The sequence below is a fragment of the Ictidomys tridecemlineatus genome, chromosome 2, assembly GCF_052094955.1.
Source record: "Ictidomys tridecemlineatus isolate mIctTri1 chromosome 2, mIctTri1.hap1, whole genome shotgun sequence".
Lineage (NCBI taxonomy): Eukaryota > Metazoa > Chordata > Mammalia > Rodentia > Sciuridae > Ictidomys > Ictidomys tridecemlineatus.
The window spans coordinates 14,134,012-14,146,493 of NC_135478.1; the positions used below are offsets into that span (position 1 = coordinate 14,134,012).

Below are 12,482 nucleotides of genomic sequence, written 5' to 3' on the forward strand. Positions count from 1 at the left end.
CAGAGCAGGAGCGTGACAGCCACACGTGGCTGGCAGCTATTACACACTGATCGGGGGGAAGTTGGGTTGAACAAGTCAATTACTGAATAGTAATAGGAGGCTGATTCTACTTTCTGGACCTTTCTCAATTCTGTCCTGATTTGTTCTGCCTTATATATCTCCGGAAACAGGGAACCCAGTCCTGAGGGAAACAGCCCAATCCTTCTCGTCCCTGGGTGACTGCCCAGAAGTTCAGGGCAACATGGCTTTTCAAATAGGGCCCACCAAAGGCAAAAGAGCCGAATGAGAATGTCCTGAGTGGGTTAGGGGTACCAAAGGGAAACACCCAGGGAGTCCGTGCCAAAGACTACATCTGGAGTCACACCACTTGGGTTCAGATCTGCTGTAACGCACACAGGCCTGGTGACGTCTGCCCTCCAGACTTTGGTGTGCTCTCCTTTCCTCTGAAATGACAATAACAGTGTCTGGCTCATAGCTTTGTGTATGTCCTCCATGAGCTAATCAAGTAAAATGCCTGTCACCCAGTAGGTTCAGAGTAAATGTGTGGCAGTGCTCCAGGCCCAGAGTGCTCTGGATGAAACCCAAACACAAACGAACTTACTTGCCTATGTCTAAAACTGAGCTTTAACTGCTGCCTCCCTTGCTCTTGCCTGTACCTAGCAAACTCCTACACATCCCTCCAAGCCCCACCTACAAGATACATTTCTCCTTCCTATTCAAATTCCGGCTAGGAAGCTATGAGCATTCATCTGCAGCTGGTTCTGACTGGGCTCACTGTGAATGGAGCTCCGCCCCAGCAGAAATTCTGATCCACAGGTAGTCGGCTTCTGGTCAAAGCTTATTTTAGTTTTGTTTTATTAAACCCAGGACCTTGTGCATGCTAGGCAAGTGCTCCACCACTGTGCAACATCCCAGGCCTTTCTTCTGTTTGTAAATTTTGAGACAGGGTCTTTCCAAGTGCTGGGCTGGCTTCAAGCTTGCAATCCTCCTGCCTCGGCCTCCGGAAAAGCTTGCTCAATGAATGAATGAATAAACAAATAACTGGTTATTTGGGAGGAGCATAACAAAGCGGAGACCTGAGTGTGCGCCAAACCTTTCAACACTCGCACCCCAGGCTCTCCTAGACCTGGAAGGACCTGGAGGGAGCTAACAAAGGGGGGAGAGGGAGCTTCCGGGAGGGTCTTCAGCCCTTCCGGTGCGGCCCCTTTAAGGGGCGGGGCCAGCGGGGCGGGCACCCAGAGCGTCAGGGCGGCGCGAAGATGGCGGCTGCGGTGCCCGTGGCGGCCGAGGTGCCGAGCTCGTTGCTGCTGGTGGTGGGCGGCGAGTGCGGCTCCCCGGGGCTGCTGGCCTACGTCCTGGAGGAGCTCGAACGAGGTCGGGCCGGCCGGCGGCGCGGGAGCCGGGGAGGCGGGCGCGGCCGCGTCTCCTCCCGGGGCCGGGGGTGGGGCGGCTCGGCCTGCAGCCGGGCGGGGGCGGCGGGGTCGCGGCGGGGCCCGGGGCGCGGGGCTCCCCCTCCTGCCGGGCGCGTGGCGCGGGCTTTGGCGGGGCAGCCGAGGGCGCCCGGGGAGGAAGCGGCGCCTGGGCCTGGCTGCCCCGCCCAGCCTGGGTGTGGACTGCGGAGGGGACGCGGCCCTTGATTTCGGGACCCGCTGGATTGGGCAACCCCTCGGCTTCCTGCTCCGAGGAAGAGGCCGGGTCGCCGCGGGTCCCTGGGTCTCTGCAGCCTCGACGTGCTGGAGGGAGGGCCTGCAGCCTCGGGGCTCGCTTTCTTTCGCTATCCGAAGACCAGCTAATTGGGGTGTGGGTGGGTGCGGCCTTCCCTGGGCGATTTGGCACTTGGGGAGGTGACTCACAGGTGCACCTGCAAGGTTCACCTGCAGCTACTTGGCACGGTAGGATGGACTGGCGTGCTGACCCCGTGGGTCAGGAGAACGTTCACATCCCATTGGTCGGAGCTCTCAGGCCTGTGTCCCCTCTCTGCAAAATGGGGCCTCCGCACGCAGCTCAGTTTCTGTGCTTGGAGGATGTTCCCTGAGCACCTGCTGTGTGCCAGGCTTTCAGGCACTGGGACCCGGCCTGGATGGTGGACAGGCCCAGCCATGACTTCATGGGGCTCATGCTGTCCTGTGGGGATGGACCCAGGAGAATGAGGAGATGAACAAGTTTAAGTTCCCATGGTGTCTCAAGTACACCAGGTGGGAATGGCTGAAAGGACAGTCACTGTTGGCACCTAAAGGTTATACATAGGGAAGGGCCACTGGATAGCGGCAACAGGTGGAGAGGCAGGGGGACGGGCTTCCAGGTGTGGGAACAACTGGTGACAAGGTCCAGAGTGGACCCAACCTGGCTGGCCCGGAAGAGGAGCAGTGAGGAGGGGGAGAGGGAGAAATGAGATCACCATCCAGAAAGTGGGCACCCTCGTCGCTGATATCCTGAGTTACTGTCCACGTGCACCCTGGGTGGGTCTCCACTCAGATGCCTCATCTGTAGGTCTTAAGTGGTTCTGAGTCTCCAGGCTTTGATGATTGAGAAGGGGAAGGGTGCTAGCACAGCCATCGACTGTCAGGTGCTAGTTTCTGGGAGCTGGGTGGCCAGGCTGAACCATGCCCACCCCAACCAGGTGTCCGGTCCTGGGACATTGATCCTAGAGTCTGCAGCCTGGATGAACAGCTCAAGATCTTCGTGTCCCGGCACTCAGCCACCTTCTCCAGCATCGTGAAAGGTGAGGTTGGGTCTCTTGTTCACCAGGCAAGTGCTGGAAGAATGCCAGTCGGGGGGCAGGGTGCAGCTGTTTAAAAAAACCAAAACCAAACAGAGGAGTAATCCAGACCAGGCCTGCGAGTGGCTGAGCCAGGCAGCCCTGACCCCAGGCCTCAGCAACCCAAAGACAGGACCTAGTGGTTTTGTCTCCATTTACCAGAGGAGACCATGGTGTTGTGGGCAGGGTGGCCAGAAGACTCCAAGGGTGAGGCTTTCGGAATGAGAACTGCTGAGGTTGGAGTGTGGGTAGGAAGGGTTCGGGGTCACTGGGCAGGTCTGGGAGGCTGGAGCGCGGAGGGTCTGAGTCTGGATGGCAGCCGTGGCCTGGACACAGTGGGCGTTCTACTACTACCCACGTAGTGAGGGAGCTAAGGAGCGAGATTCACCTGGCACAAGGCTCTTTGGGGATTCTGGGGTGACCCAGAGTGAACAGACCAGCCCCTGGGTGGGACTTGGGTATTGACTACTGTCCCTGCCTGGGCTGGCCTGTTGAGTCACCTCCTGACTGCTAGAGGAAGGGAAGGAAATGTCCCTCGTCTCATTGTCCCAGCAGGTCCTGGTGGCTTCCTGACCCTTCGTGCAGCAGGTGGTGGGGGGTGGGGTGGGCGGGGGGCTGGGCTGGAAATCCTGTCTGCACTCTGTGACCTCAATGACCACTTCCGCTCTATGCCTTAATCTCCCCCCTGAATGGGGCAATATCTGTGACAGCATGATAAGGGTTGACAGAGCTAGAGGGTCATTGGCTCTCCAGACTCAAGGCCTGTGCTTTACCATCTGGGCTGGGCACCGTGACACACACCTGTAATCCCAGTGGCTCTGGAGGCTGAGGCAGGAGGTTCCTAAGTTCAAATCAGCCTCAGCAACTTAGGCCCTCTCTCAAAATAAAAAAATAAAAGGTACTGGGGATGTGCCTTAGTAGTGTAACACCCCTGGGTTCAACCCCTGGTACCAAAAATTAAAATAAATCAAAACACATCTGGGCTCTGGGGAACCCTCCAGGGTTGGGATCACAAAAGCATCTCCACTCCCCGCCCTTCCTGCACTCGGCTCTGTCCTGCTTCTGGGCCATTGCCCATGTTGTACCCTCTCCTGGGCGTGTCCTTGATGGCCCTCCTTGGACTTGGGCTCCTTGACTATAAACTGGAAGCGATGGTGGCTTTGCCCACTGGGTTACAGCTGCCCATCAGGCCCAGCGCACATGGGCCTCTTGCCCGTTTCCAGGATGACCTCCTTGGGTTTCCTGGTCTCCCTTCATCCTGACCCACAGCCCTACCGGGTCCCATGTGACCCCTGGGTGTGTTCCCTGGGGATCGAGGTACCTGAAGGCCATGCAGGGAGGCAGGATTTATCTCCAGGACAGCCTGACACTGATGGGTGGCCTGGCTTGATCCCCTCCCAGGCCAGCGGAGCCTGCACCACCGTGGAGACACCCTGGAGACGCTGGTCCTCCTGAACCCCTCAGACAAGTCCCTTTGTGATGAGGTAGGGAGCAGGCGACCTCCTGGAGGGAGTGGGTTGCTGGGGCTACTGTCCCTCCCCTTATCCTGTGCCCGTCTCCATGCCTCACAGCCCTCTCCACACACAGGCACCCTCTCCAGGGTCCAGCTCAGCTCACTGCCTCCTCCAGGGCAGGAGCAGGGGAGGCTGGGGTTTGGGAGGAAGGGGAGTGGGTCAGGATTCCCAGCCCTGGTCCCAGAGCAGCAGAGGCCTGGGTGGGGGAGGGCAAGTCCTACATGATGTCTTTGTCCTGTGAGTTCCCTCCAGCTGGGCCCAGCAGTTGTCTGACACGACTTAGTAATACTCCTGGCCTGTGTCTGTCTGCACCCCTCTCCCAACTGCATGTCGGAACGATGAACAGTACAGAGCCCGGGGGCACCCTGCTAGAGACCACCTTACAAGCTGATTCCTTTGATCAAAAATGTGCTCCTGGGCTGGGGTTGTAGCTCAGTGGTAGAGCGCTTACCTCGCACGTCTGAGGCCCTGGGTTCAATCCCCAGCACCACATAAAAATAAATAAATAAAGATAAAAAAATAAAGATATTGTGTCCATCTACATCTAAGAAAAAATTTTTTAAAAAATGTGCTCCTTTGGGGGCTGGGGTTGTGGCTCAGCGGTAGAGCGCTCCTCTAGCACATGCGAGGCCCTGGGTTCGAGCCTCAGCACCACATAAAAATATGTAAGTAAAATAAAAGTATTGTCTCCAACTACTTCTGAAAAATAAATGTTTTAAAAAAGAAATGTTCTTGGGGCTGGGATTGTGGCTCAGAGGTAGAGCGCTCGCCTAGCATGCGTGAGGCACTGGGTTTGATCCTCAGCACCACATAAAAATAAAAGGTATAGTGTCCACCTACAATTAAAAAAATAAATATTTAAAAAAAAAGTTCTGTTTTGCTCCCTTAAGGGACTCAGACTGGAGGAGCCAGAGCCAGATGCAGATAGCAGTCAGCCTGTCATTTCAGAGCTGGGCTGGGGAGGGGGCTCCCAGGAGGAGGGTCCTGAGAGTCCAGCCTTGTAGGAGGAGCTGGAGCTTGCCAGGGACAGGGCCACTCCTCCTCCCAGCCTCAGTCAGCCTGCCTGTGGGTTGGGGCTGAGAAGTTGAGTAGCGACCTGTGGAGCGGGTGGGTGCTGGCCGTGTTGCTGCATAGGAAGGACCTTTGATGCTTGTCCCAGCTCCGGAACCTCCTGCTGGATCCTGCCCCTCACAAGCTGCTGGTACTGGCCGGGCCCTGCCTAGAGGAGACCGGGGAACTTCTGCTTCAGACAGGGGGCTTCTCGCCCCACCACTTCCTCCAGGTCCTGGGGGACAAAGAGGTAAGCTGCCCCCTTGCCATCCTGACTTGTCCCTATGGGGCTACAGGGCCCCAGTGCCCTCCTGCCTGACCCATCTCCCCTCCTATAGGACTACCTGTGTGCACCTTGTGGCCAGGGAGCGGTGTGCCACCTTCTGGGACAGGCTGTGGTGTGAGGCTGGGCCTGGCACTCAGCGGGTATCCCAGAGGCCTGTTGCAGGGCCCCCAGATTTCAGGTCCAGCTAGGATAGACCCCAATAGAGTCCTTTCTGGAGCCCTGGTTCGGGGCGGGGTCAGTGGGCCACAAGCACTGGCCGCTCGCTGTTCACACCGTAGTGAGTGACCTGAAGATGGTGGGAAAAGGCACCGAGGTAGGGTGGGCCTGAGGGGAGCAGCTGCAGGGCGGGGGACCCTCCTGGCCCCAGGAGGCGGGGGACCCTCCTGGCCCCAGGAGGCGGGGCTTGGTGTTCTCTCGGTTTCCATGGGGCTGGCTGTTGCCTGCTCCAGCTCGCCCTTACCCGCTGCCCCTGCAGATCCATGACACCCTGGCCTCCTCGCCTCCGCCTGCAGACCTGCCCACACTCACCATCACCTGCCCGACCTTTGGAGACTGGGCGCGGCTGGCCCCCGATGTGCCCAACCTGCAGGGCCCGCTCCGGCTGCAGCTGCGGCTGAACCCCCCTGTGCGGCTGCCGGCTGCCGAGGGCCTGCGGGAGTTCCTGGAGTACGTGGCCGAGTCCTTGGAGCTGCCGTCCCCTTTTGAGCTGCTCGAGCCACCGTCCTCTGGGGGCTTCCTCAGGCTCCCGCGGCCCTGCTGCTACATCTTCCCTGGAGGCCTGGGGGATGCCGCCTTCTTTGCCGTCAACGGCTTCACCATGTTGGTCAACGGTGGCTCAAACCCCAAGTCCAGCTTTTGGAAGCTGGTGCGGCACCTGGACCGAGTGGACGCCGTGCTGGTGACGCACGCGGGTGCCGATAGCCTCCCGGGCCTTAACAGTCTGCTGCGACGCAAGCTGGCTGAGCGTCACGAGGTGGCCACGGCCGGCGGGGGCTCCTGGGATGACAGGCTGCGCCGCCTCATCTCCCCCAACCTGGGGGTCGTGTTCCTCAACGCCCGCGAGGCCGTGTCGCGGCTGATGCGCGGTGAGGATGAGGCGGAGCTGGCGCTGAGCCTCCTGGCCCAGCTGGGCATCACGCCCCTGCCCCTGAGCCGCGGGCCACTGCCCGCCAAGCCCACGGTGCTCCTGGAGAAGATGGGCGTGGGCCGCCTGGACATGTACGTGCTGCACCCGCCCTCCTCTGGCGACCGCACTCTGGCCTCTGTGTGTGCCCTGCTTGTGTGGCACCCTGCGGGCCCTGCCGACAAGGTGGTGCGTGTTCTCTTCCCGGGCTGCACACCGCCCGCTCGCCTCCTGGACGGGCTAGTCCGACTGCAGCATCTGGGTTTCCTGCGGGAGCCCGTGGTGACCCCCCAGGATCTAGAAGGACCCCGAAGAGCTGAAAGCAAAGAGAGCGTGGGCTCCCGGGACAGTTCAAAGAGAGAGAGTCGGACAGGGACAGCCCCCAGACCTGGCCAAGAGCGACCTGGTGTGGCCCGGAAGGAGCCAGTCCGGGCTGAGCCCCCACGAAAGACCGAGAAAGAGGCCAGGCCCTCCCGGGAGGTGAAGAAAGACCCCAAGCCCGTGGCACCCCGGGCCCAGCCCCGGGAAGTGCGCCGCACAACTAATGCGGCACCCAGCCTCAAGAAGGCGGGCACCCAGGGGGCCCCCAAAGCCCGCAGGGCACCTGCTGTGCCCCAGGCAGGTGCTGTACCCATGGAGAATGGGCCCTGCAGCCCACCCAGCCCCTCTGCTGCAGCCCGGGGCTCCCCTGCACCCCAGTTGGTGGCCACGCCCAGCCTGGGGAGCAGCCTGGAGCTGGGGCTGAGCCCAGCCGGGGAGGAGGGTGGCCGCTTTGAGGACAAAACACTGGAGCTGCTACTGGCCACAAGCACACCCCGTCCACCCACACCTTCGCCCACCGAGAGCCGCCGGAGTCCAGCCGAGGGCAGCGGGCCGCTGTCACTGAGCCCGCTGCGGGGTGGTGAGACTGGGCCCGACGCCTCGCCCACCGTCACCACACCCACCCTGACTACTCCTTCACTGCCTGCCGAGGTGGGCTCCCCGCACTCCACAGAGGTGGACGAGTCCCTCTCCGTGTCCTTTGAGCAAGTACTGCCACCAGCAGCCTCCGGTGAGGCTGGACTGAGCCTCCCCCTGCGTGGCCCCCGGGCGCGACGCTCTGTGTCCCCGCACGACGTGGACCTGTGCTTGGTGTCACCCTGTGAGTTTGAGCACCGCAAGGCTGTGCCCACAGCGCCGGCACCTGCTTCCCCCGGCAGCTCCAATGACAGTAGTGCCCGGTCCCAGGAGCGGGCAGGGGCCCCCGGTGCTGAAGAGACGCCCCCCACGTCCGTCAGCGAGTCCCTGCCAACGCTGTCTGACTCAGACCCCCTGCCTGCTGCTTCTGGGGCTGTGGACTCAGACGATGACACGGTGGGCTTTGGGGTCCCTCGCCATGACCCACTGCCTGAACCCCTCAAAGTTCCCCTGCCACTGCCGGACCCGCCCAGCATCTGCATGGTGGACCCCGAGATGCTGCCCCCCAAGTCCACCCGGCAGAACGAGAACCCTGGCCGCACCCGGAAGCCCCTGGCCCGGCCCAGCTCTGGCCCGGCCGCCCCCAAGTCCACAGCAGCTGCCACTGCCAGAGGCAAGGGGCTGGCCAGCGGGGACCGGGCAGGCCGACCCCTCAGCGCCCGGAGTGAGCCCATGGACAAGGGAGGCCGCGCGTCCCTGATCAGAAAGTCCTCGGTCACCAAGACTGCCACTCAGGGCGCATCTGGTGAGTACCTGGGGCTGAAGCCCGGTGCTGAGCTGAGCGAGCGCAGCCCTTTTGTGCCTGCGGGCTGAGGGCTTTCAGCCACTCCCCCCTCTCTCGGGGGCTCAGTTTCTCCTGGAAAAGAAAAACTTGGCCCTCGCTGTTGAGGCACCTGCCATGCCGCAGTAGGAGCGTCCGTCAGCAGGAGCACAGGCCTGTGGTTCCAGCAGCTCAGGAGGCTGAGGCAGGAGGGTTTCGAGTTTGAGGCCAGGCTGGGCAACTTGGTGAGACCTCATCTCAAAATTAAGAAGGGCAGGGGCTGTGGCTCAGCGGCGGAGCGCTTCTGGGTTCAACCCCTGGTTCTGCAGAGTGCTGTTAGCAGATCTGCTGTTGTGGCTTCTCTAGTGGCCACAATAAGTAAAAAGACAGAGTCAAACTTGTTTTCTTATTGTGTGGTTCTAGACACAGAACCAGGGCCTCTCACGTGCTGGGGAGTGCTCTACCCCGGCTGCACCCGGGCCTGGGGAAGTCGGTTTCATAGGGCTCACCCCCTTGGGCACGGGTCCTGCAGCTGAGGTTTCAATTAGAACGGGTCAGAAATATTTGTTAAAAAGAAAAATCCACCTGTACTGCAAATGTGCCGTGGGAGGGGCGGGGAGAGGGAGGGACGGAGAGACATGGGGCCTGCTGTGCTACCCAGGCTGGTCTCACGCTCCTGGGCTCAGGTGATCCTCCTGCCACTGCCCCCCAGTAGCTGGCCCTGAAGGCATGTGCCAGAGCATCTCAGTTGTCATAGTCACAGCATCACATTTCCTTTGGATCCGTTTTCTGGGAATCACTCAGGTGACGTGCAGCCTGCAGGACGCGGCGGGCTCTGCGCAGGCGCTGGTCCGTGTTACAGGAGGACTTGGTCTGTGGAGTTTGGTTCCCCGGGGTCCTGGACCGATCCCCTGTGGGTACTGAGGGGTGAGCAGAGTATATTTTACTGGGCCCGTTTGTGTCAGGGTCCCTGTCTTAGTCACCTTTTCCACTGCTGTGACTACAAGGCCTCATGGCGCAGGGCTGTGGCCGAGGGGGCGGCCCGGTTCCCGTTCCTCCAGGCCAGCCGGGCGGATTGACTTGCCGATGAGGTGAAGGCGCCCTCAACCCAGTCACTCCCCCTCTGAGCCATGTTGCTTTAGGGGGACATCCAGACGGCCTCCACTCCACAGTTGGCCGAGGGCTCTGCCCGTGGCTGTGCCCGTGTCTAAGGTGGCCGCAGTCAGGGCTTCTCCGCGTGCCTCTGTCGTGCTGTTGGAAACCGGGTGTTTGAATTGAATGACGTGGTCACTCTGGACCCAGGATTGGCCTGAGCTGTAAATTTAAAGTCTGGTCTTTCCAGAGACCGTGGCTTTCCTGTGCCTGCATGGTGGCTTTCTAACTCCCTGTGGTGGGGTTGCTTGTGACAGTCCTACTCCTTAGCTGTTGGCTCCCTAAGAGAAGAAATGGACACCAGGGACAGGAGGGGCCAGGCTTGCTCTCCACCTGGGTCCCTACCCAGGGCACATCTCCATGACCTGCCACTTCCCCGCTGGCCCCACCTTGTGCGCTCCCACGGCCCTCATGTCGCCATGCATAGCTCAGGCTCCCAACACGCGAGCCTTCAGGGACAGAGCAGACACCCCACTTGCACGCTGGGCTCAGCCAGAAGAGGTGCATTCCCACCTTTGCAGGCGGGTCTTGTCCCAGCCTCAGGCTCACTGAGCTGTCCCCGCCCTACACCCGCCCTGCACCCCGCAAGGCCAGACCAGCCTCCACAGAAACTTGCCTACCACAGCTGGCGGCTGGTGGCCCGCCAAGAGCCGTGGCCTGCCCACCTCCCCACGTCCCTCCTGCTGCCCATGGTCCCCCTTCTTTTTGTCATCCAGCCTCTGCCCCGTCCCAGACAGCCCCCTCCTGCCAACCGCAGCCACGCTGGCGCTCTGGCCTAGGCTCAGGATCCTGGCCGTCGCACAAGGGACTCCAAGGCTCGGGGCGGGACTGCTGCTGCCCAGAGTTGGGGACCTTGATCACTCTGCAAATGCGCAGCAACACTCCCTGGGGCTCACGCCTGAGCTGGGCAGCCTGAGTGATCCCAGATGCCCAGGGGCACCAGGCGGGCTTCCCGTTGCCAGGTCCAGCTGTGTCTGTCGGTCAGGCGACCATCTGCTGGCCTGGTGCTACGGGCAAGGTCCCCATCTGGGACTCTCCGGGTTCTGGGTTTGATCCCTCCTCAGTCACCAGAGCTCGCCACTGACCTGTCCCTCCTTCCCACAGGGGCAGCTGGCAGCCGGCCAGGCAGGCCAGCCACCCCGCCCGGCTCCCCTGTCTACCTGGACCTGGCCTACCTGCCCAGCGGGAGCAGCGCCCGCCTAGTGGATGAGGAGTTCTTCCGGCGTGTGCGCGCGCTCTGCTACGTCATCAGCGGCCAAGACCAGCGCAAGGAGGAGGGCATGCGGGCTGTCCTGGACGCCCTGCTGGCCAGCAAGCAGCAGTGGGACCGGGACCTCCAGGTGCGTGCCTCTAGGACCTCAGATTGTCCTGGTGACGGTGAACACCCTCAGTCTGTGGGGGCAGACCTGCTCCACTCCCAGTCCCTGGAGGTCAGCAGGGTTCAAAGGGACCACGCTGTGTCCCTGAGGTTAGACGGGGATGAGGGCAAGTAGGAGTCCATCTGCTCCACCCGAGATGGCCCCTCAGACTCTGTTCCCATGTGGTCACCTGGGGTGGGGCACAGGCCTGAGTGAGCTCAGCCTCTGTCCTGGCACCCTGGCTCCCTGGCTCCCTGGTGATGACCAGCGGGGTGGGGGAGGGGCTGTGCAGGGCCCTGCAGCGAGACCCGGCCATGGGGCTGGGGTCACCCCCAAAGTCTGAGGGTGTCTGTATGGGGACAGTGCACGCACAATGTCACACTGAGCAGCCAGGCATGTGGCCCTGGTGCTCTAGCAGCTTCTAGGAGCCTCCTAGGCAGAGGGCACAGCTGGCAGGAGGGAATTGCAGGGCCTGGGAGTGGGGGCAGGTGTGCCAGAAGGGCTGAGCAGAGCCGAGGGCTGCGGCGCCCAGAGGGCCCATGGGTGCTAAGAGAAGGGGCCTGAGGACAGACTGGCCTCTGAAGACGGTCAGCCACAAGGCCAGATGGTCTTGAATGCCGGGAAAGGCAGGAGCTCGGGGGCTGGGCCTGAAGGGCAAGGGCACCCCATCACCTGTGGTCCGTCTCCTGCCCCCAGGTGACCTTGATCCCCACCTTCGACTCAGTGGCGATGCACAAGTGGTACGAGGAGACACACGCCCGGCACCAGGCGCTGGGCATCACCGTGCTGGGCAGCAACAGCATGGTGTCCATGCAGGACGAGGCCTTCCCGGCCTGCAAGGTGGAGTTCTAGCCCCGTCCCCAGCACCTCTGCACTCTCCCCCAGTCAGCCTCTGTCCTGAAAGTGACCTGCACCAGAAATAAACCACTAACCCTGCTCAGCTGTGGCCTCCGCTCTTTCTGGCGAGGGGAGACTCAGCGGGGGCCCAGGCTGTGTCAGACTTGGTGGCCTCGCGCGGGGCACAGGTGGGACCCAGGCCCAGGGAGGAGCCCCTTGTTGTGCGTAATCAGCTGCCCAGGGGTGCTCACTACAGAGCCGCGTCTCCAGCCAACGAGCGTGAGGGAGAGCGTGAGGGAGCGGGCACATCCCAGGGAGTCCCCCTCTACTCCCGGGGTCACTTCCTGAGGCTCGGGAGACTGAGGCAGGAGCCTGAGGCCAGGTTCAAGGCCAGCCTGGGCAACTGAGACTCTCCCAAAATAGAAAGGGCTGGGCAGGTAGCTCAGTATGTTCCATCCCAACCCCAAAACAAAATGCCGTCCACACTGGCCGACTGGCCACCCAGGAAATGCATCCAGATCCTAACCCTGTGCCGCCCCGGCTGGAAGAGGAGCCTTGGTAGATGAGATTAGTTGGAGGATCTCAAGACGGGATCATCTTGGATTATCCTGGTCAGCTCAAAATCCAATAACAAGTGGCCTCGGGAGACACACACGAGGTGACAGACACAGTGGAAGACGACCCTGT

General features: G+C 61.4%; 1 protein-coding gene across 1 annotated transcript; it reads left to right on the top strand.

Annotated features, from left to right (window-relative positions):
• The first annotated feature begins 1,215 nt into the window (after positions 1-1,215).
• Positions 1,216-11,898, top strand: Map1s (microtubule associated protein 1S). Its single transcript, XM_078037802.1, has 7 exons — positions 1,216-1,374; positions 2,621-2,722; positions 4,160-4,242; positions 5,432-5,572; positions 6,084-8,433; positions 10,705-10,940; positions 11,655-11,898. Exons 1-7 carry the CDS (start codon positions 1,260-1,262, stop codon positions 11,808-11,810), a joined length of 3,183 nt encoding a protein of 1,060 aa, XP_077893928.1. The 5' UTR covers positions 1,216-1,259; the 3' UTR covers positions 11,811-11,898.
• The last annotated feature ends 584 nt before the right edge of the window (positions 11,899-12,482 follow it).